The 23238-nt window shown below is 38.5% G+C and overlaps 1 protein-coding gene across 1 annotated transcript in view; it reads left to right on the top strand.

The window, feature by feature from the left end:
- The window catches only part of mccc2 (methylcrotonyl-CoA carboxylase subunit 2), a 134048-nt gene extending 124620 nt beyond the window's left edge, over positions 1-9428 (top strand). Inside the window, exon 17 of the mRNA XM_043707857.1 lies at positions 9186-9428. Within this exon, the coding sequence (XP_043563792.1) occupies positions 9186-9303 (118 nt within the window). The 3' untranslated portion in view covers positions 9304-9428. The remainder of the gene's footprint in view (positions 1-9185) is intronic.
- Positions 9429-23238: the final 13810 nt, after the last annotated feature.

The raw sequence follows: 23238 nt of genomic DNA, 5'->3' as shown, positions 1-23238 counted from the left end.
TCTCTGCCCAAGTCGGTAGCCTATTTATGTCCTGCTTTATCCTCTGGCAATTACCTTCACTATTAGTGGCTCCCCCAATTTTTCTGTTCTCCACAAATTTACTAATCAAGCCACCCAAATTCTCATCCAAATAATTTATACACGGAGGAAACTTGATTATCCGAAAATCAATTATCCAAAAATCGGATTATCCGAAGGAGATCTTGAGGTCCTGACAGAAACATTACATCAAAGACGTGTTCAACACTGATTGCGTCTTTTGTTTACAGTGATTAAAAGTACTGCCGCGAACAGTCCTGGACTGATGGGAGCACAGGCACCGTCTCTAAATGACTGACCTCCCACCCTCTTTCTCTCTCCTTGACACTTTCCCTGGAGTTCTTCACAGGTGTGCACCCTAAACCCTCCCTTCCCCAGATAACCTCTTCAACATTGTTCTGTACAGAGCAAAGGTGGAACCTGTCAAAAGGTTGCAGTAAAAGATTGTGTGCGTGCGTGCTATTTAGCGGACGGGGGGACGGTGTTGGATGGGGTTGGGGGGCAGGCTGGGGGCAGTATTGGATGGGGTTGGGTGGGGCGGGGAGCAAACTATACAGAAAATTCCCAGACAAAAGGCGTTGAATTGATTAACTGAATAATTAATTACCTAAACAAAATAGTGTCCGCCCATCTCGTTCGGATAATCGAGGTTCCTCTGTATATTACAAACAACAAGGGTCCCAGCACTGATCCCTGTGGAACACCACTGGTCACAGTGCGTTTCCAATCCAAAAACACCTTTTCACCACTATTCTGTCTTCTATGGCTAAGCCAATTCTTTATCCCTATCCCACAGACCCCATAGCTCCAATAATGTCTGTCCACCCCTGGTCTTTTACCCGCACTCAATGTGTTCATAGAGCCCTATCAACGTGACATTGATTACTTCAGTTTCTCTGCCCTCTTCACCCAATCCAACCTATCTTCCCCCGAGCTAACTGCACACTGTGTGCTTAGATCCAACCCTGCCTTTGCTGTTGAGCTTGCCAATAAGGGTGATGGTGTTGAAGTCTAGCGTGCTGACCTCTACATTGTAGTGGCTGAGCACCAGCTCTCAGATACCTCCTCCTATCTTCCTCTGGATCATGACCCCATCATGGCACATCAGGACATTGTATCAACAACAGTTACTAACCTCATTTCATCTAGCGTGGACGGGGAGACTGCTTCGCAGAGCATCTATCTTTTGCCAGCAGAAAAGACCCTGACCTTCAAGTTGCCTGCCACTTTAACACACCACCCTGTTCCGTGGCCAACATCTCCGTTTCAGGCTTGCTGCAGTGCTCCAGCGAAACTCAGCACTGGCTAGAAGAACAACAACTCATTTTCTGCTTGGGGACTCAATATAGAGTTCAATAATTTTAGGGCCTGAACGCCCCAGAGCCCCCACCAAACACCAGGACTCATTATCACACAGTCTGGCATGACACACTACCTATTGTTAGCCACTAACGGTCTCTATTGACAGTTATTCACCCTCCCAGCCAGATTGTTATCAACTCCTTTGTCTGTCTAACTGTTCTTCTCTCGTTTTCAGCTCTATCCCTACCTATCATTTACCGCTTACCCCCTCCCCCAACCCTGTATTCTGTACATAAACTGACATTTTTCTAGCTAACATCAGTTTTGATGAAGGGTCACTGGACCTGTAATGTTAACTTTGATTTCTCTTTACAGATGCTGTCAGACCTGCTGAGCTTTTCCAGCAACTTCTGTTTTTCTTTCTGATTCAGAGAATCTGCAGTTCTTTCAGTTTTTATTCTGTATGCATCTTAGCAGCTCATGACAGATTCAATATGACTTCACATTTTGCATCAGCCTCTTGCTAAAGAATATATAGAAATATAGAAGTGTAAAAGGCTATTTGTTTGACTGGAGGCTGATGTTCAGATGGATACTACAGGGATCCACTGGGTACTTTGTTGTTTGTGATATGTATAAATAATATATAAGAAAATGTTGAAATGATGATAAATAAGTTTGTGGATGAAACTGCGATTGGCCAGGTGGTTGGCAGTGAGGAAGAAAATTTTAAATTGCAGGACGATACAGATGGCAGATTAGTGGCAGACTGAATTTAACCCTGAAAAGTGGGTAGTGATACATTTTGGAATAAGTAACAAGACAAAAGGAGTACTCAATGAATGGCAGGACATTAGGAAGCTTACAAGACCAGAAGGAGTTTGGAGTGTTTATCCCCATATCCTTGAAGGTTGCAGGTCTTATTAATAGTATTGTTAAGAAGGCAGATGGGACTTTTGCCTTTGTCAGTTGTGGCATATATTATGACAGCAGGAATCTTGTATTGGAGTTCTACAGGTGTTTAATTAGACTGCAGTTTGGAGTTCTGGTGACTGCTCAATAGGAGGGATGTTATTGCACTGAAGGGGTTACAGAGAAGGTTCACCAGTATGTTGCCTGGGATGGAGCAGTTTAGCTATGAAGAGAGGCTGGATAAGCTCATAATATTTTATTTGAAACAGTGAAGGTTGAGAGGAGACCTGGTAGAGGTCTATATAACTATGAGGGGCATGGACAGAAGCAGCTGTCCCCATTAGTTGAAGGGTCACTAACAAGGGGTCATAATTTTAAGGTGAAAGACAGGAGATTTAGAGGGTTTTCATGGAAATTTATTTTCAACAAGAGGGTAGTGGAAATCTGGAATGCACTGCCTAGGAGGGTAGTTGAGGTGAGAAACTTCACAAATCTTCAAACCCAGATTGTTATTATCAAATAGCATTGCTTAATTAATCCATCCTGTTGCTGTTCTTTGTGATGGACTTTGGCCCTCAACCTTGAAAGAAAGCATCATCTTCTGACAACATCCTTCCAGTTTGTGGTGTGTGACTAATTTTTCTTTGAATTTATTATTGCTGCCACTGATTTTAAAGAATTTGGTGATTGAAGGTCTCTGATGCATTTATTTCAACCAATTACAGAGGAACCTCGATTATCCGAACAATACGGGCAGGGAGTATTTTGTCAAATAATCAAATGTTTGGATAATCGAATGCCGGATAACACAATTTAGTCAGGCATTAGGACCTTGTGATCCGAAATTCAGACAATTGAATGCCGGATAATCGAGGTTCTTCTGCATTAACTTCAAGTGTTTATCCTGAAATTTGTATGAAGGTATTGAGTTGGACAGAAAACACTTTCTGATTACTTTCCTGACGGGTCTGCTATAAACTAAAGTAGCTCAATTTTCTTGATAACACATTAAAGACCAGAGGTGAAAGGACTCCTAATGTACTGCACCTTTTAATTTTCTCTAATCTACCAGTTCCTATTTTCTATCTTAATTCCTAAACGACAAAATATTTAAAATGAAACAATTTCAGACAATTTTCTTTATAACATAAAATATGCAACATTGAAAAAGCAATCAAATTATTTTGTTAAAAATCACTTAACACCAGGTTATAGTCCAACAGGTTTATTTGGACGCACTAGCTTTCAGAGTGCTTCTCCTTCGTCAGCTGTTGTCAACAACCACCTAATGAAGGAGCAGTGCTCTGAAAGCTGGTGATTCCAAATAAACCTGTTGGACTATAACCTGGTGTTATGAGATTTTGAACTTTGTACACCCTACACCGGCACCTCCAAACCAATCAAATTATTTAGCTTTTACAAATGAAAAACTAAATAGATTTTAATTGAAAAGGTGCAGTACATTTGGAGTCCTTTCACCTCTGGACTTTAATAATGTCCACTTTGCCAGATCTATTTCTTTACTCAATGTCTCTCTTATCTAAAATTAATTTAGCACTTAACTTCAGTTTTGATAGGTATCAGGCCACAGCACAGAAACTGCTGTTTATTTGGAGTCAATTGGTACTAAATTGACAATCTCACTCAGGCAGTCCATGGGGCTGATTAATAGGCGAATTGCAAATAACACGTTAGTGCTCAACTGTTTATACCGCAGTTGAGAAATGTTGTGCAATAGAGAGTACTTTAAAGGTCATCATGGCAGTGTAATATGGGAATGCTTAATGCTGTGGAATTGTATTCCTTTCTCAGTGCTAGTATTTTGCATCTTGTGCACAAAGCATAGTCTAGAAAATTGAAACAAATATAGATTTTTGAAAAAGTAAATATCTTTATTAACACTGATCTTTTGATCAAAAAATCTATTTATGTATGCTTAGGTAAAAATAATCGTAATCATATCCCCTGTTGTTGTATGACATTTGAAAAAAAACCTATAGCTGTTTCTTGAGTGCAGACCTTTTGTATATTTCAGTGTATTCCTTTATAGGCTTTAATTTGCTTATAGCCTATTTACATGGAAGGATTTACATCTACATGACTTTGTAATATTAGAATATTGACTACATTAATATCCATAATTACCAAATTCCTACCAATAAAAATGTGAGTGCCCACATACACTTTTTAGTAGATCCTATATTAGCTTACGTAAAATTTACTGTCCGGCATGGTTTAATTAACATTGATGTGCAGAAAGCCAAATGCAATGAGCAGCTACGAAAAGCCTCTTGTTAGGAGGCCTGTGGGTGACTAGTGCAGATTAATTGCCACCTTTAGAACAAGTCAAATAAAATTCCCTGTCAAAATCAATTTGAACAATAGTATTAATTCAGATCCGTTCACCTATTATGTTTCTTTTGCTCAGAATTCCTTAATGCATAATTGATAAATAGGGATGTGATTAATTCTGCTAAGTCAGTATTTAATGTATTCAAAGATTAATATGATTTTAAAAAATAAGCATATAGACAGTCTAGAATAAAGTCAATATTGTTCCAACTTCATAATTATTAATAATCTTTCATACTAAATCTAAACCTAATTCAAAATCACCTTAACAGAAAAGTATTGTACGAAGGATTTGTTAGTGAATTAAACAAAATATAATGTGTGTAATATAACAGGTCCTTGGATGAAATAAGGCTATCAGCTAGATTTTAAATGGATGGCAGAGTTTGAGGCAGTTTATTTGCTGTGTGCATTACAAGATATAGGTCACCCAAAAACATTGTCATTCAAGATTTGTGGACTGGTTTTAGAAGCTGTCTTGTGGAAGATGGATCAAATTAGACATATTTGTGATAAATCTATTCAAATCATGCATATCAGTTCTGCTGAGTATGATGTTGTACTGTTCCTCAACTGGGAAGCATTCGTTTTTTTTCTACTATTTTCGTTCTTCTTGGAAATGATTGTTTCAGAGGTTCATAAAAGGAAATTGTGATCTCGTTTGTGGTGACATCATGTTAAAGAGAAGCAAAGTGCTTGGAGACACTCTGAATTGACCAACTGTACTAAACTATATAAGGTATTCGTTCGCATCCATTTCAGTATTAAGCCACACTTCAATGAGACAAACAATTCCAACTTTTTAAAAATGATAACTCATAAATGTGTCATTAATTTGCATTTATTATGCCATGATAGGAATGGAAACACTCAGTGATTGGTGAGGCCACCTTACACTCTGCCTGCCATCCATCATCCAGCTGCCTTTCAGCATCTTGCTGAACTCACCATCAGTCATGGCAAGGAAGTTGAGAAGGGCCTTTGTGAGGTAGTGAGCCAAACTCTCCAACTCAGGCTCAGCTCAAAGGCTGGTTCGATGTGTTGCAGCTCATCCAGTCATAGAGGTCTACAGCATAACAAAAGGCCTTCATACTTACCGTGTTCTCAGCTCTGTTGTAGCACAGCCCACAATCCATGATAGCAGAGGCATGTGATCTGACTGACTCCACCCAACAAAGGGGCAAAAGCCAAAGGTGACAAATTCCCTGGCTCCACATACTAATTGACAGCACCATGCCTCAGTCAGATGCTGGGAACTGGACCCCACCTTTGCTTGCATACTGAGTGACAGCATTGTTCTCCAATCCTACACTGTAATCCTGACTGTAATCCCAGGATGAAGGGCAAATGGAACCCTGGACCCAGGTCAAATGCCATAGGCTTGGAGAGGAAGTTAACAGATCTATGGTTTGGTGGGAATGTGGTCAAAAGAGAATGCAGCTTGTCTCATTTCTAGGATGAGCTCAGAGATGGGTTATGGGTTTTTTGTTAGAGTAATTACAAGTTAATTCCACTTGCGAACTCTCTCCTGTTAACCCTCTAACATGTTCTGTTTTCAATGTTTCTGAGTTATTACCTTAAAGGAAGCTATAGTCTTTGTTTCAATTACTTAGTTTACTTAGGCAGACACTTCGGATAGGGTACTTACACTCGGGCAAGAAAATTTCCAAGACTGAAACAAGGGCCTATATGTCATTCCCATAGGTCTTGTAAAGGCAATTGATGCTGTGAGTAGAGATGGGCTTTGGAAAACTTGGATGCCCACACAATATCAATATTTATTGCCTATCCCTAATTGACCAGAGGACAATTGAGAGTCAACCACATTGCTGTGGGTCTCGAGTCTCATGTAGGCCAGATCAGGAAAAGATGAAAGTCTCCTTTCCTAAATGAACAAGTAATGCACAACAGCGACCTCTCAAGACCCTTCCGAAACTCCTATTACATGAAGCAGGGATATGTGCTGATCCCGACCAATTCTTCATTATCTTTAGCAAGATGCTGCAGCAGCAGGCAATAGAAGACCTTAGGAGAGAGTTTCTATTCCCTTCTTGACTGTTGGAGGTCTTTTCAACCTTCAATATCTTCAGGCTCATACAAAAATACAGGAAACACTCACTCATTTCTAGGATGAGCTCAGAGATGGGTTATGGGTTTCATTTTACTGATTGCTGTACTGTTCCACAGTCAATCAGACCTGCAAGGTAATAACAACCCTTTTTCAAGACAGCACAACTCTTTGGACAAAAAAGAAACTAAAGTCTTATATCAATCTGCATCCAAAGTATTAACTCTTTGGGGAGAACTCACTTGTCACTATAGACAAGGAAGTAGATAATAGGTTTTCAAAACATTGACCCCATGAATGATTGTGAAGTAACTGCAGCCTTGCACCACAAGCCATACAAAGCCACCAGCCTGATCACCTTTCTGTGATGCACCAAGTCATGGGTTTTGTACGACAATCATGTAAGTGTTCTGGCGTATTCCATCAATGCTACCACCACACTATTCTCAAGGTCTGCAGGCAGGACATGCATTATAAACATTGAAGTCTTGGAAACTACCAACTTCACCAATATTGAGGCCATCTTTCTGCAAAGTGAGCTACCTTAGGGTCACATTATTCAGCTTGATAATATTTGCCTACAAAGATCATGTTGCATGGAGAGCTGACCACTGGTAGCCCGAATAAAGAGGCCCCAAACAAATATTTCAAGCAATCCATTGTGTGACATGTTGACCATTACCAGCAGGAAGTTCAGTGCATATATCATGATGCCTCAGGATGCTACATCAAAAGTGTTATGGACACCTTTGAAACTGAGCAAAGAACTAACATAATAGAGAAGAAGACGGGAAAGATAGATCCAATGCATTCAGTAGCATCTGCAACCTTCACTTATATTACAGTGGAAGATTTTGCTGGTCATGTATAGGCCTGACCAGCCACCAGTGGGTCTGCCAATAATGAGTAAAGCTTTTCTAAAAATGTTCATCTGCAAAGAAATGCTGAGAGAGAGAGAGTGCTTTTAGCTGCTTCCTGCTCCAAAATGTTCCTTTATTGTATGTTCTTTGCCTGGAAAAAATTATCCTAACCTCTCTCCTCTCTCATTCTGAATTTGATATTTATAAGGGAAGAAATAATGTTTTCTGAGCAAAACCTTTACTATTCCAGAGGTGAGAATGACTGCCCTTGATATAAAGGCTGCATTTTGTTTTTTTGTTCATTCATGGCTATGAGTGTCACTGGCTAGGTCAGTATTTATTGCCTATCCTTAATTGCTCAAAGGATAGTTAAGAATCAACCACATTGCTGTGGGTCTAGAGTCACATGTAGGTGAGATCAACTAAGTATGGCAGTTTCCTTTTCTAACAACATTAATGAACCAGATGGGCTTTTCTGGTAATAAGCAATGGTCTCATGGTCATCATTAGACTCTTAATTCCAGATTTTTAAAATTGTATTCAAATTGCATCATCTACTATGGCAGGATTTGAACTCAGGTCCCTTTAACATTCATCTGATTAAGTCTCCATGAGGATCTTATAAGTTTCAATTAAGTTACTTCTAACTTCTAAAATTAGGACAATACAGGCCTAGCCTGTGTAGCCTTTTCTCACAAGGCAGTCAACTCATTGCAGGTATTATTCTAGTAACCCTTCTCTTAATTGCTTTCAATGCATTAGGATCCTTCCATGAGTAGGGCGACCAGTACTGTAGACAGTGCTCCAGATGCAGTCTAACCAGTATGAATATTTACTGTTTTTTTTTTATTTGAACTGATTAGAGATGCACAGAACATGTTTGATTGCCGGTTTTTAAATTGCCAATTGCAAAGCATAGCACAGATCAGGCTTACTGTTTCTTAATAACTGCACCTGAGTGCAGGTGAAGAAACATATAACTATTAAATGCTTTATTCCATAAATTTAAAGTCAGGAACTGCTGAAAAGAGGAAAGCATTGGAATGGGGTGTGTTGGGCTGCTTGAGAGTCAGAAAAGGGACTGCTGGTCTGGCTAGGATAGGAGACCGATGGTTAGGAATACTCTGAAAGAGGGCCAAATGGACTGAAAGGAGCCAAGGACAATATGAGTTCCTTTCTTGTGGACCCCCTCTCCCAAAAGGCAACTGGACTCTGTTCTGTCAGATTTCCTGTCCTGGGTTCATTCAGATTCTGCCCTGGTTGATGCACCAATACCCTGCCCTCTCCTCATCCCTCAAACTGTTTCCTTCATGTACTCTTGTGAGTTTGTACATACGGTTAATATTTGCTAACTTACACACATAAACTTCTGTGTGTTTCTGACATATTGTAAAAACTAAACCTAGAGGTCTTTATCATCTGGTCTGCCTTCCTTGCCACCTGTTGTTATTTTTAAGCATGTTATTTTCTGATGATGTGAACCAGTCAATAAATGGTCAGTGGCATCTAATCTGATTATTATATACATTCTTAAGGTCCTCCAAATGATTTTTGAGTTGGTTTTTCTGACATTTTTAGAGATTAGGCTTCATTCCTGCTTAATTGCCATTCATTATATTACACTTTTTGTAATTCTTTTCTTGTCATTGCAGACTGTGGGATGATGGAATAATTGACCCTGCTGACACAAGACTGGTATTAGGCCTAAGTCTAAGTGCTGCTCTCAATGCACCCACAATGAAGACAAACTTTGGCATCTTCAGGATGTAATCAAAGCATTTATTTATTCAACATAAGTATTTCCCAACTTCTGATGGCGACAGGAGAATGGAATCAAAATATAACACAATCGAAATACTGTAACCTTTGTGAAATAAAACTTAAAATTCCAATACCATCTTTTAAAAATAAAATTTTTCAATAACTGTGAAACTCAGATCAATAATTGACGAACCATGCTAGTACATATAAAAATATGGGTTCACGTGTTAGTGATAGACTTAGATTAATCTGTTTTAGTCTTAATGGAGACTTGATACTTTTGTGGTTTGTGTGCTGCTTACATTGCAGTGTTTTTCACTTTTCTTATGATAGTTTTCTTTTGACCTCATCATCCTTCTACTATCAATGGCCTGGTTCTAACGATGAGAAAGGAATTATGTGTGAGTTCTTACCTGTTCAATTTACCTGTCTTCATGATTTGTGAGATAGATATGACCTGCATTAGGATTAAAAGTGGAATTTATTAAGCCATTTATTCACCCCCACCTACTCCTGTACCTTTAGTGCTCTTAGCTTATGTTTTTTGGCCTTTAGTTTTATAATACAGCAGCAATTTGATTATAAAATAATTTTGTAATGAATTTGTCATACACACATTTTAAAAAAGGTCAGAAGAGGTAGTTTCTCATTAATTCAAACTGGTGATTATTGATGACTGCTTCCTGCAAACAGACCAGCTTCTGAATATTTCTAGTGTTAATAGGTAGAGTCTGGGATGAATCCGATCAAGGTGTCCTTCTGTTGTTTAGATAGTTTCACAATATATTTTATATAATGCTAACCACAATTTTCTTACAAGATAAGAATTAAAAAAAAACAAAAATAAGGTTAAGGGACAAAAAGTTGAAAGTGAAATTGAACTGTTTTTCAGACTGAAAGTAATTATTCACTGCTTTTCTCCGGGAATCTCTGTTAGGGCAACTGTTCTTTGACTACGTAAACGAAAGATGTGAATGACAATATTTGGAAATGAAATAAAGATTGGATGAAGATAATTTTAGTAGGATATTTTTAGACAGGTGAAATGGGAAGTAACATGTCAGATGAAATTTTCTGTGGAGAAGTGTGACCATGAAATATAAGAACATAAGTAGGCCGCTCAACCCATCGAATCTGCTGTACCATTTAAGAAGATCATGATAATCCGCAACTCTAATTTCCTGTCTTTTCTCCATAACCCTTGGTTCCCTTGCTGATTAAAAATTTGTATCTCAGCCTCAACAGCCCTCTGTGGTAAAGTATTCCACAAACTATCAATCCTCTGAGAGAAGAAATTCCTCTTCATCTCTGTCTTAAATGTGTGGCCGTAATTCTGTGCTCTAGTCCTAAACTCTCCCACAAGAATAAACAAACTATCAGCATTTGCCCTATCAAGTCCTCAAAAGAATCCTGTTGGTTTCAATAAGCTTGTTTCTTATTCTTCTGCATTCCCATGAGTGCTGGCCCATCCTACTCAACGATTCTTTATAGAACAGTCTCTTCATACCTGGTATCAACCTAATGAACCTTCTTTGGACTCTCTCCAATGCCAGCGGATCTTTCTTTAGATTAGGGGCCCATAGCTTTTTGCAGTATTCCAGCTGTGGTCTGGCGAGTGCCTTGCAGAGTTTTAGCAAATCCTACCTATTTTTGTACTGCACTCCCTTTGAAATAAAGGCCGACAGTCCACTTGCCTTCCCTGTTATGTGCTGAAGTTGGATGCTAGCTTTTTATAATTCATGGATTCACAGTTGTAAGTCAATCCCTCTGTTCTGTGGCTTTCTGCAATCTGTTTTCATTTAAATAATATTCAGTTCCACTATTCTTCTTGTGAATTGATGCATTTTAGAAGGAAGAATGAGGAGAATTCTGATATTCTTGAGCGCAAGGAATTAAACATTAGAATAATTTAAAAGTAGTCAGATACAAAAGACTGAAAAACTGATGTTTTATTCAAAAGCCATTAAGATTATTTTATTTTAGCCATTTATTTTCAGCATTACTTCCAGGTTTTTATAGTCTGTCTCAACTGAGTTTTTCAGGAAGAGGCAAAGGGCAATTCCAGAACAAAATTACATTGTACTTGATAGAAATCTGAATTAAAAACAAAACATGCTAAAAATATTTAGCAGGATGACTCCGTCTGTAGAGAAAGAAACAGACTTAATTAATATTTCAAGTCTGTGATCAGGTTTCAGTGAAAGCCATCAGACCTGAAATGTTAACTTTTTTTCTCAGTTAATAGATAGTTCCAAACTCTTTATTTTTCAAACAAATTTTAAAGATTCAATTTCTCTGATTCAACACCAGAAGACAAAACTGGAAATTTATGCTGAAACAGAAAATCCCAATGTACTCTTCTATGTTCAAATGAAAGAACATCAATTTTGTGTACAGTATTTTGCACCTTGTTTACTGGCAGTTATAGCTAATATTTCATTTCTTTGTGCCCATAATTTGAGAAAAATATTGAAATAATTAAATTCTAATTGTAATATTCTAGATATTTTCTAATCAACCTGTTCAGAGATGTTATTACATACCTCTGGAGCAGGGTGGGACGTGAACCATGGAGCTATTAGTTCAGCAGCAGGGACACACATTCCATAATGTGGTATATTGTATCACATGCTTAGTGTCAGAATACATGTATGGTGCTGTGCACATCTATCCATTCAATTTTCTGACAAGAAATCATTTGACAGTATCTGCTTTCCAATGAAATTCAACTAGCATTGATCATCTAAATTGTAATGATGAGGTACAAATACATTTTAGTTACAGATTGTGGAGTACATTGGATTGGAAAAATTATAATTAATTAGAAACAAACTAATAATTGAGCTTGAATCTTTGTTTCATCTTTGTTAAGCATTTTCATGAAAAGATTTTTCAATGAGTACGGTAAGTTCATTCAAATGGATTCCACGTACATCTTTGTTTAAGGAAAATCCCAGTGGATGTGTGCTTGAAACTGTTTGTGATAACTAAATCAAAGAAGGTACATCTTTATTTTAGAAATACTCAGGCTTTCTAACATCACTTCCACCTGCATTTATAACTTTTTTTTCGTTCATGGCTATTTGCCTTTCTTTTACCCTCCCACCTATCCACAAAGTTTAAGATGGTGACGATCTCCTTCACACTTTGTGACACTTTTGATATGCATTCTGCCAAGTACTGCAAGCTCAGGACCAGGGGCGCCCCAATAGGAATCTCGATTATCTGAACAGGATGGGCGGGCACCATTTTGTTCGGATAATTGATTATTCGGTTAATTGATTAAATGACTTTCCTCTGGGGCTTGGAGTTTTCTGTTGTGGTTCTGTTCGCCGAGCTGGAAGTTTTTGTTGCAAACGTTTCGTCCCCTGGCTAGGCGACATCATCAGTGCTTGGGAGCCTCCTGCGAAGCGCTTCTTTGATGTTTCCTCCGGTGTTTATAGTGGTCTGTCCCGATGTTCATGTATGCGGATTGTTAGCTGTCTTCCTGTTTGTTCTATATAGTGTTTTGTGCAGTCCTTGCATGGTATTTTGTACACTACATTAGTTTTGCTCATGTTGGGTATCGGGTCGTTCGTTCTGGTGAGTTGTTGTCTGAGCGTGGCTGTTGGTTTGTGTGCTGTTATGAGTCCTAGTGGTCGCAGTAGTCTGGCTGTCAGTTCTGAGGTGCTCCTGATGTATGGTAGTGTGGCTAGTCCTTTTGGTTGTGGTATGTCCTCGTTCCGTGGTCTTTCTCTTAGGCATCTGTTGATGAAGTTGCGCGGGTATCCGTTTTTGGCGAATACCTTGTATAGGTGTTGCTCTTCTTCTTTTTGCAGTTCTGGTGTACTGCAGTGTGTTGTGGCTCTTTTGAATAGTGTCCTGATGCAGTTTCGTTTGTGTGTGTTGGGGTGGTTACTTTCATGGTTTAGGACTTGGTCTGTGTGTGTGGCTTTCCTGTATACCCTTGTAGTGTATTCTCCGTTCGGTGTTCTCTGTACCATCACGTCTAGGAATGGGAGTTGGCTATCTTTTTCTTCTTCTCTCGTGAATCGGATTCCTGTGAGTGTGGCGTTGATGATCCGGTGTGTTTTTTCTATTTCTGTGTTTTTAATGATTACAAACGTGTCATCGGCATATCTGACCCAGAGTTTGGGTTGGATTTGTGGTCGGACTGTTTGTTCTAACCTTTGCATAACTGCCTCTGCTGTGAGTCCCGAGATTGGTGATCCCATGGGTGTTCCGTTGATTTGTTCGTATATCTGGTTGTTGAATGTGAAGTGTGTTGTGAGGCACAAGTCCAGTAGTTTAAGTATGCCGTCTTTGTTGATAGGTTCAGCGTCCTGTTTTCTGTTCTGTATGTCCAGTAGGTTGGCTATTGTTTCTCTGGCTAGGGTTTTGTCAATCGAAGTGAACAATGCCGTCATGTTGAATGATATCATGGTTTCTTCTTTGTCTATGTGTACATTTCTGATGATGTATATTTGGAGTTTTCTGTTAAGTCCGCTCCCTGTTTGGGCGATGAGACGACAGCTGTACATGAGCGCGAGCCCCCGCCCCCTCCCCCCCCCAAACCCCATCCAACACTGTTGGAAACAAATCTGATGTAACATTTCTATTGGGACCTCGAGATTTCCTTTGGATAATCTGATATTTGAATAATTGATATTCGGATAATTGAGGTTCCTCTGTACACGGTTTTGGAAAGAGGTTCATGAAGGAGAATTGCTCCCTGAAAATTCTGGATGGATTTTATCTCCTTCCCTCCTCTTCTTCCCTTCATCCCTCTCCCCACGACTTCCCCTGCTCTTTGTGAAGCAGGCTGAAAGACCAAGTCCTCAAACATCTGCCACACCATTCCCTGCAGACTTTGGTAACTGTAAATAATTCTAGAAAACACTTAGCCTTGTTCTATTATAACTGCCAACAGAGGTCAATCAACAACTAACCTGGAAGTATTTAATTATCCCTTTGGGGAGAAAGTGAGGTCTGCAGATGCTGGAGATCAAAGTTGAAACTTTATTGCTGGAAACTTCATTTTCCACTTGGGGATTCTGTTTCTTTCTTCAGGAATCCTGAAGAAGGGCCTGTGCCCGAAACGTCGAATCTCCTGTTCCCTGGATGCTGCCTGACCTGCTGTGCTGTTCCAGCAATAAAGTTTCAACCTTAATTATCCCTTTACCTAGTAAGAAGTGTTGAAGGTGAGAGTGTGCTTCCTGTAGCTGGGCATGTTTTTAGGGTGCATGTTTGAGCGATGTCACTGGCTGGAGCATTGAGCTCCAAATTGAGAGTGTGGCACCAAGTCAGCATCATATCATGATTACAACTAATCACAGTTCATGATTTTAAGTGCTAAACTGAACAGGGGCAAACCGTGGAAATTGGCAATGTTTATTTTGCCTATTCTCTCTGTTCTGCTTATTTTTGTCAAATGTTCACTACATGTATGCAAATTCCCTCACCATCCTGGCATCCAGCACAATGACTACCTGAAATTTGTGAGAGCATCAAAGGCTGGACTCTTAAGACCACTCAGTGCGCAATACAGTAAAGCTACTCATCTAATATTTGTGTTTGTATAGCACCTTTGATGGAATGCAGGTCAATAGGAAACAAATAGTGGGTTAACATTATAGAAGTTTAATTTATTGGAAATAAATACTTTTCATTACCTCAGGAAAGCCCGACAAGCTTAATGGGCAAGACATATTTCTGATATGTAGTCACTCTTGTGATGTAGATACCACAACAACCAATTTGCACAAAATAGTTTCCCATGAACAGTGTTAATGACCAGGTTGTTGTGATAAATGTTGGGTAGAAAGTTGGGATGCCATTCCAATCTCAGTCTTCTAATTGTGCTTTGGAACCCTTAGCACCCTTCTAAGACAGTGATAGCTTCAGTTGAAAATTTCATTTATAAGATGGCATCTTCCACAGTGCAGCAATGCCACACTGAAATGTAAGCCTAGATTATATATTAACGTCTCCAGAAAGGACCTACCTTCTAATTTAGGAACAATCCTACCTTCAAGTGTTGCCTCGCAAGCTACATACTAAATGGTATTGATCCAAAGTTTCTCTTGAGAATGTGTCAGAAAATACCAGAATTTTAAAAGTTGATGCTAAAAGTTCATATCTGGCTGAACTTGTGCTATATAATTGTGCTTTCCATTGAAGGTTGTGTTGTGATTCCACGTTTGGTCAGTTTCAAATGTATATCAAGGAATGAAATAAAGATGGTCAATTTATGCTGTGAACAACTGGTTATAGAATGATGCATCATGTCTGGATTCTATTAATAAGGTAGTCTGGCTATTAGCAATGCTCTGAAGTATCGTGGATGTGCATGGTTTGGGTTTTAAAATATGTTGCAGGAGGTTGACTTGGTTCCACACATTATTGCCAAATGTATCATTTTGAAAGTCATCTTGATCCCAAAGTGTCCACGTTTAAGCCTCACTCAAGAAATACGGTTACTAGTAAATCACTGGAGTCAGGGCAGATCCCAGAGGACTGGAAAATTATGAATGTAACATCTCTGTTTAAGAAGGAAGGGAGGCAGAAGACAGAAAACCATAGACTGGTCATAAGATTTTACAGTCCATTATGAAGGATGAAATTGCAGAGTACTTAGAAGTGCATGATAAAATAAGACTGAATCAACATAGCTTCAACAAGGGAAGGTCACGCCTGACAAATCTGATTGAATTCTTTGAGGAGGTAATGAGCGGGTAAGAGAAGGGAGAGCCAGTGGATGTGATCTATTTGGATTTCCCGAAGGCTTTTGACAAGATGCTGCACAGGAGGCCGTTAAATAAGGTAAGAGCCCATGATATTAGGGGCAAGAGACTAGCATGGATAGGTGATTGATTGGCTGGTAGACGGCAGAGAGTAAGGATAAAGGGATCTTTTTCAGGATGGCACAAATGACTAGTGGAATTCCATTGGGGTCAGTGTTGGGACCATCACTATCATGTTTAAACTATCATGTTTAAAATGAATGATTTGAATGAGGGAACTGAGGGCATTGGTGCTAGGTTTGTAGGTGTCAGAGATAGGTGGAGGAGCAAGTAGTGTTGGGAAGTCAGCAGATGGACTTGAACAGGGTGACAAATATAATACAATCTTGGAAAGTGTGATGTTAAACACTTTGGTAGGAAGAAATTGGCTTAGGTTATTTTCTAAATGGGCGAAAGCTTCGGGAACCTGAAGCATAAAAGGATTTGGGAGCCCAAGTTCAGGGTTCTCAAGATTAACATGTAGATTCAGTTGGTAAAAAGGTAATGTTAGCATTTATCTCGAGGGCTAGAATACAAAAGCAGAGATGTACTGCTGAGGTTGTATAAAGCTCTGGTTAGAACTCTTAGAATACTGTGAGCAGTTTAAGGCCCCAGTTTTAAGGAAGGATATGTTGGCCTTGGAGGGGATCCAAAGGGGGATTATGAGAATAATCCTGAGGATGAAGGGATTATCATATGAGGAGCAGTTGAAGATTCCAGGTCTGTACTCTGAGTTTAGAAGAATGAGAGGGGGATCTTGTTTAAACTCAGAACGCTGAGAATAGATGTAGAGAATATGTTTCCATTCGTAGGAGAGACTAGGACCCAAGAGCACAGCCTCAGAGTGAAAGGATGACTCTTTAGAACTGAGATGAGGAGGAATTTCTTCAGACAGGGTGATTAATCTGGATGTTTTTGCCACAGAAGGCTGTGCATGCCAAGTCATTGAGTTTATTTAATACAGAGATAGTTTATTGATTAGTAAGGGGATCCAGGGTTATAGGGAGAAGGCAGCAGAATGTGGTTGAGAAACATGTCAAACATGACCAAATGGCAGAGCAGACTCAATGGGCTGAATGGTCTAATTCTGTTCCTATACTTATGGTCTTATAATTCATTCATAAAATGTAATGCTTTTTCCACTATCTCATTATATAGAACACCTTAGTGCAACATTTTCTATTGATCAAGGACCTGCTCACTTCAATTCCTACTGATTTATTGTGTTCTTGAGAGGAATTCATGGGGAATAATTTTAGGAGAGTACTAGCATTATAGGTGAAGGTTTCAGCAATAGGTGAGATATGAAGAAACGAGTAATGTTACAGAGGTTGATGTAAATGTATGCTAAACTAAGCTTGAGATCAAATAAACTGATGCATCAATGACAACCTGGCTTGATCTGAAACTATGGGGCTGGGCTGGGGGTGATGGTGTCATGAAGATGCTTCATATTTCATATCTTTTGTGGACTTAATTTAAAAACGTCAATGAAAAGACACATTGTCTTATTTTAGAAGCAACCATATAGTTCCATTCTAATCTTGATTCCATTAACTGACTTTAAGGAAACCACCTGACTATGTTGTGAATGAGTTTTATTGGTGTTCTCCTTGAACAATTTTTGCAGGTTTGGAGTTTGTATTTAAACTTCTCAGTTGAGGGAAACCTGTCCTCCAACACGTTGGCTATGAGGTTAGCAGTAAACCTGATCACCTGGAAGAGACTGAAGAACTTCTCAATATTGTATTTCCTGAGCAAGCTGTATATGAGAAGACTCCAGAGACAGCCATGCGTGATTAATGACTTGAGTATACTTCAGAACATTTCCATGTCTTTTTTTTTTGCCTTCAAGAACCCTTGGCCTGAAAGTGTTTTTTTTAAGTGAGACTCTGCAGAGATAAATTTAATAATTTTTTCCCCTTTACCTGGTGGGTGCACTTGTATGTGTGTTTTGGTTATTTTGGGGGGTACTTATTTATATTTTCACGTTTCAAATTGTGTTTTAATCTATATCTGAAGTTTTATTGAGTGGATTTTATAATAAGTCAATCATTTTGCATTTATTAAATAAACCTGGTTGATTAATCTTTTATTCTAATTATAAAGAAGACTTAAGATTGGTTGTATCAGGGCTTAGGTATAATAAATATAATTTATGTTGGAAACCATGTAGTAGTGGGACCAAAGTGACACTGTGCTCCTCCCATAAAAGTGGAGGATTGCAGTGGGATATTTGAATCAGATGTTTCTAACTGGAAATGATGTAATAGTAATTGGAAAAGAATTTAAAAAAAGATTTTTGAGAATTATTACATCAAAATGGCTTTGGCAGCTCTAAGGCTTGTCTAGAGGTAGAAGGTTTATCCATGAATGTTTTGCAAAAAACAAAAGAGCAACTTTAGATTATCACAAATGGCAGACAAGTTGAAATTCAAAGCAAAAGTGAAAGTCACCATAGATTCTCTCATTAGAAAGATAGATGATTGGTAGTAACTTGAGGGTTACCATGCAGCAGGTGAGACACAAGATTGAGAAGATGGGTCCTTCATGGTGACCTTTGTTGGGAATCAAACCCATGTTGTTCATGTCCTTCTGCATTGCAAACCAGCCATCCAGCTAATTGAGCAACTACAAAAGCAGAGGTACTTGAGATAATGGTGCGACTTTTGAAATTAGAAAAAAGGCAAAGCAAACCAAAGCTTTTCCAATTGAATTGATGTGAATTCATTTGTAGAAAAGGCAATTTTATCTGGAAAGACCAAATAAAAAGAAAAACAGAAAATGCTGAAGAAGCTCAGCAAGTCAGACAGTATCTGTAGAGAGAAAAAGAGAATTCATGTTCCAAGTCCAGTGACACTTTGTCATAATTATAATGGTCATAATTATTTATGCTGATGACAAATGAGGGATGGGGTGAGTGAATAAAATACATGCATTTGGTGTTTGGAGAGAGAAAAAAAGGCAAACAGCGATTATGGATAAGCTAAGAGAGAGATAATAGGGTGCTAATGAGAAGTGTATATGGTTGAAAATAGGTGGCTGTACTGTGAGCAAACCATACCAAGCAGGACTGAGGGGTGTGGGAAGATAGTAATGAACATGGAGGAAGTATTCATGTTCTGACATTGTTAAGCTCACTGTTGAGTCCTGAAGGCAGTTAGGTACCTAGGTGGAAGGTGAGGTATTGTTCCTTCAATTTGTGTTGAGCCTTGCTAGTGCACTACAGTAAGCCTGAGAAAGAACCGTTGGCATGGGAACAGAGTAGTTTGTTGAAGTGACAGGCAACTGGAAGCTCAGGATCATTTTTACAGACAGAGAGTAAGTGTTCAGCAAAGCAATCACCAGTCTGTGTTTTGTGTCACCAAATGTAGCAGTGAATTGTGAGCAGTGATCATGGCAGACTAGATTGAATGAAGTGCAGGAAAATTACTGCTGCTTCACCTTGCAAGTGTTTCTGGGCCTTGGATAGTGAGAAGGGAGGAGGTAAACTGGCAAGTGTTGTACATTCTGCGATTGCATGGGAAGGTGTCATGGCGGTGAGGGGAGGCTGAAATCCTGTCAGAAAGCAGAGCAAAACTTCTTCACAGGTGGCATACTTGAAAGAGATGTGACAGTAAATTAAACAGAATTAAAATAAAACAAAGAAATGTAGATGCTGAGGACCTGAAACAAAAACAGAACATTCTGGAGAATCTTAGCATGTCTGGCAGTATCTGTAGAGAGAAAAACAGAGTTAATGTTTCAAGTCCAGTGACCCTTTGTCAGAACTGGACAATTAATTCTGAAGATGATGTTGGGGGCAGGGGAAAAGTGAATTGTTCTCCTTTCATAAGAAAAGATTTACTTGCCATAGTGACAAATGTTGAAGGGCTAAAGATGTGTGAGAGTTAGACCAATAGATGATGATGAGGCTGGTGGTTTTCTGATGCTGACTTGGATGGATGGATGTCAAGGAGGATGGTGACCATAGAACATATGGAACTTATGGGGAAAGAGTTGGACAGTGGCCCCGAGGAACTTTCAGTTAGTTGCAGCCATGAGGTAACAGCTTGGGTTTATAGATTTGGCACTTGCACTGTTTACCTTCCTGGGGGTAGAGAGGAAAATCAGAATTTGGATAGAAATGAGGTGAGTTGGACTTCAATGAGATGTAAATAAATCGCCATTCAATGCGAGACTCTGAAGTCACTATTTAAGGCATGAGGGAAAAATCATGACATTTTTCTCAATGTTGAAGTTACTTCATTTTTTCCATTCCCTTTTTTTTCCATTTTTAACACCATTACTCATGTCATACCAGGAAGGGGAAAATTTCACCCATTTACCAGTTCCTTTAATACCTAAAGCTGATGAAATATTGTATTGATACCATTAAGGTTGGAAATTGGCCCAGCATCAATTTAAAAAAAAGTTTTAACCAACCTGATTAGAGATGTTATCACACACCTTTGGAGAAACTTAAACTTGAACCTGGACCTCCTGGTCCAGAGGCAAAGACCCTTGTCAGCAACCTTCTAGAGGCTGCTGAATCATGTGATAGTCAGTGTTCCTAACTGTGTAGTTTACCTTGATGATGTGCTGCTACACTGTGACATTTGGAAGGACCACTTGGCACAATTAGAAGTTTTGTTTAGGAATTTACTGTCTGCTGATTTGGTGACAAGCTCTGCTAGAAGTAAGCTTCGGCAGGTTGAAGAAAATTACTGAGGATATGTTGTAAGACCATAAGAAACAGGACTGTGGTTCAGCCTGTTGGGCCTGCTTTGTCATTTCAATACGATCATGGCAGATCAAACACTCCTCATGTTCACTGTTCTGCCTTTATCTCATAAACCTTGATTTCCCAACTGATCAGGAATCCATCTCAGCCTTACATGGCAAGGACAATTGTTGCCAGAATAGCAGAAATATAGGCAATAGTGGAGTTCTCTGCCCCAAAACTAAATTGGAAATCGTAAGGTTTTTGGAGATATGTGGTTTCTATCCCTAGTTTGTATCAAATCTCAGCACTACAGCTGTTCCACGAATGGACTTGCTCCAAACACAGGTCAAAATAATTTTGCCAGAAAACTGCTAGGAAACTTTCGACAAGCTGAAAGCCATTTTGATCAATTAACCACTGTTAGCTGCTTCAAATTTCACTAAGATCTTTAAGGTAACAAACTAGTTTTAAAAAAAGGTAGCAATCACTGTCAGTGACTTGGCAGTAGGTACAATTCTATTACAAGAAGATGAATCCGCCTTGGAGAAGCCAGTGGAATGCTTTGACAAAAAGTCAAATTGACATTAAAAAAAATACTCTAAAGTGGGAAAAGAAGTCCTGAGAGTTCTACTGACTCTTGAACATTTTTGAACTATATATCTATCATGGTGACAAATAATAACCATATCCCCACAGCCTTTGCAAAAAAATGTTGAAACCCAAAATGCCAAATTTTTTAACCAAAGTGCCAATTACAGCCTTCTCTTTTAAAGATTGTTCACACTGCAGGATTAAATTATATAATTGCCAATTCTCGTCTGGAATTCTTGTATGAATTATCTAAGTACCAAAGAAGGTTTAAAAGACAGTTTGGATTAAAGGTAGAAAGAGTAAATAAACATGGGTGTGTAGAAATCTCAGGTTTTAAAGTATTTTAAATTTTGTCTACAATTTCTAGTAAAACACATTTGAAAAATGGCATTTCATTTTTGTCAATGGTGGAGACATTATGCAGACATTTCGTGTTTGATATTTTGTTGTGGACTAGAATTTTAAAGGATTGGAGAGCTGCCTAATTTAGATTTTTTAAATAGATCAATTAAAAAGTAAACTTTTAACCTACTTTTTAAACAAGGCATTCATTGGAAAGCTAAACATCACACAACACCAGGTTATAGTCCAACAGGTTTACTTGGAAGCACTAGCTTTCGGTGCGCTGCTCCTTCATCAGGTGGTTGTGGTGTATGCGATGTAAGACACAGAATTTATAGCAAAACTTTACAGTGTGATGCAACTGAAATTATATCTTGAAAAAGACCTGGATTGTTTGTTAAGTCTCTCATCTTTTAGAATAACCATGTGGGTTTCAGTTCTTACATATGTAAATCCTAGAACCTTTTTTAAAATTACATTCTCAAGTGAACTTTAAACACAGGCCACCTCACACCTTCAATGCATTACCTGAGCTGACATGGCACCTACCATTAAAGTTCACTTAAGGATGTAACTTTAAAAAGAAGTTCTGGGATTTTCATAAGGTTATAAACTGCTAAACAAAATTTTTTAAACCAGCAAATAATTAAGCAAACAAAAACAACAAGACACTAAATTTATGGTTTTTGCAAGATTTTATTAGCCTCCCTTGGCCAATAGTGAACTACAATCAATTTAATTTTCTGTTTTAAGCCATTATGCATGTTGAAGTGGATATAAGATTACTTCCCATCCAATAAGTCTCTCTGACATATCTTTCTTTCTCTCTTGACTTTTTTTTTTATTGCCAGTTTGAACATGTTTGAGAAAAAAACTTTTTCAAAACTTGTCTAAAACTAACCAAATTTAAATATTTCTCCAACTCAGAAATGTCAGTTCAACACGTTTGATAGAAATACCTTGGCCCTTGAACAACTGTTTGAACATAAATCCATATTTTCCCAAAGAATCTTTATTCATGCACAAATCCCATGTTATGTTACTTTATAAGTAAGCCATGTTTCTATACATTCTTAATTAACATTATGCAGTACACAAAATTCATATTCACTTATTTTATGACAGAATAATTTTCCCATAACTATTAATGCAGAATGTGATCTGTCACTTTTTATTAAAAATAATTGTGAAATGCTTGTGGTCTGTAAAGTGACTTATCCTAATTTATTATCCAAATCTGATACCCAATTAGTGATTTAGATGCAACACAACTTATACCAGAATCAACCTTCCTCGAAAAGTGCTCACAATTCTTTCGGAGGAAAGCATACTGATCCACTTTTAATCAAGTCAAAATTAATATTAAAATACTAGATAAATGACCATAACTTACAAACAATTTTTGCTAAGTTATTCAGCAACCATTTCTAGACATTGCTAATTTTAGTGATGCTACAAAGATCCATTTTAAAGTGGGAATTAAGAGGCAAATATGCCATTGAGCTACTCCATTATAGTGGAGAACCCCGTAATGATTCAATATTG

Source organism: Chiloscyllium plagiosum, chromosome 2 (genome assembly GCF_004010195.1).
Source record: "Chiloscyllium plagiosum isolate BGI_BamShark_2017 chromosome 2, ASM401019v2, whole genome shotgun sequence".
Classification (NCBI taxonomy): Eukaryota; Metazoa; Chordata; class Chondrichthyes; order Orectolobiformes; family Hemiscylliidae; genus Chiloscyllium; species Chiloscyllium plagiosum.
The sequence above is the reverse complement of the archived record's forward strand: the minus strand, read 5'-3'. Positions and strand labels throughout refer to the sequence as shown.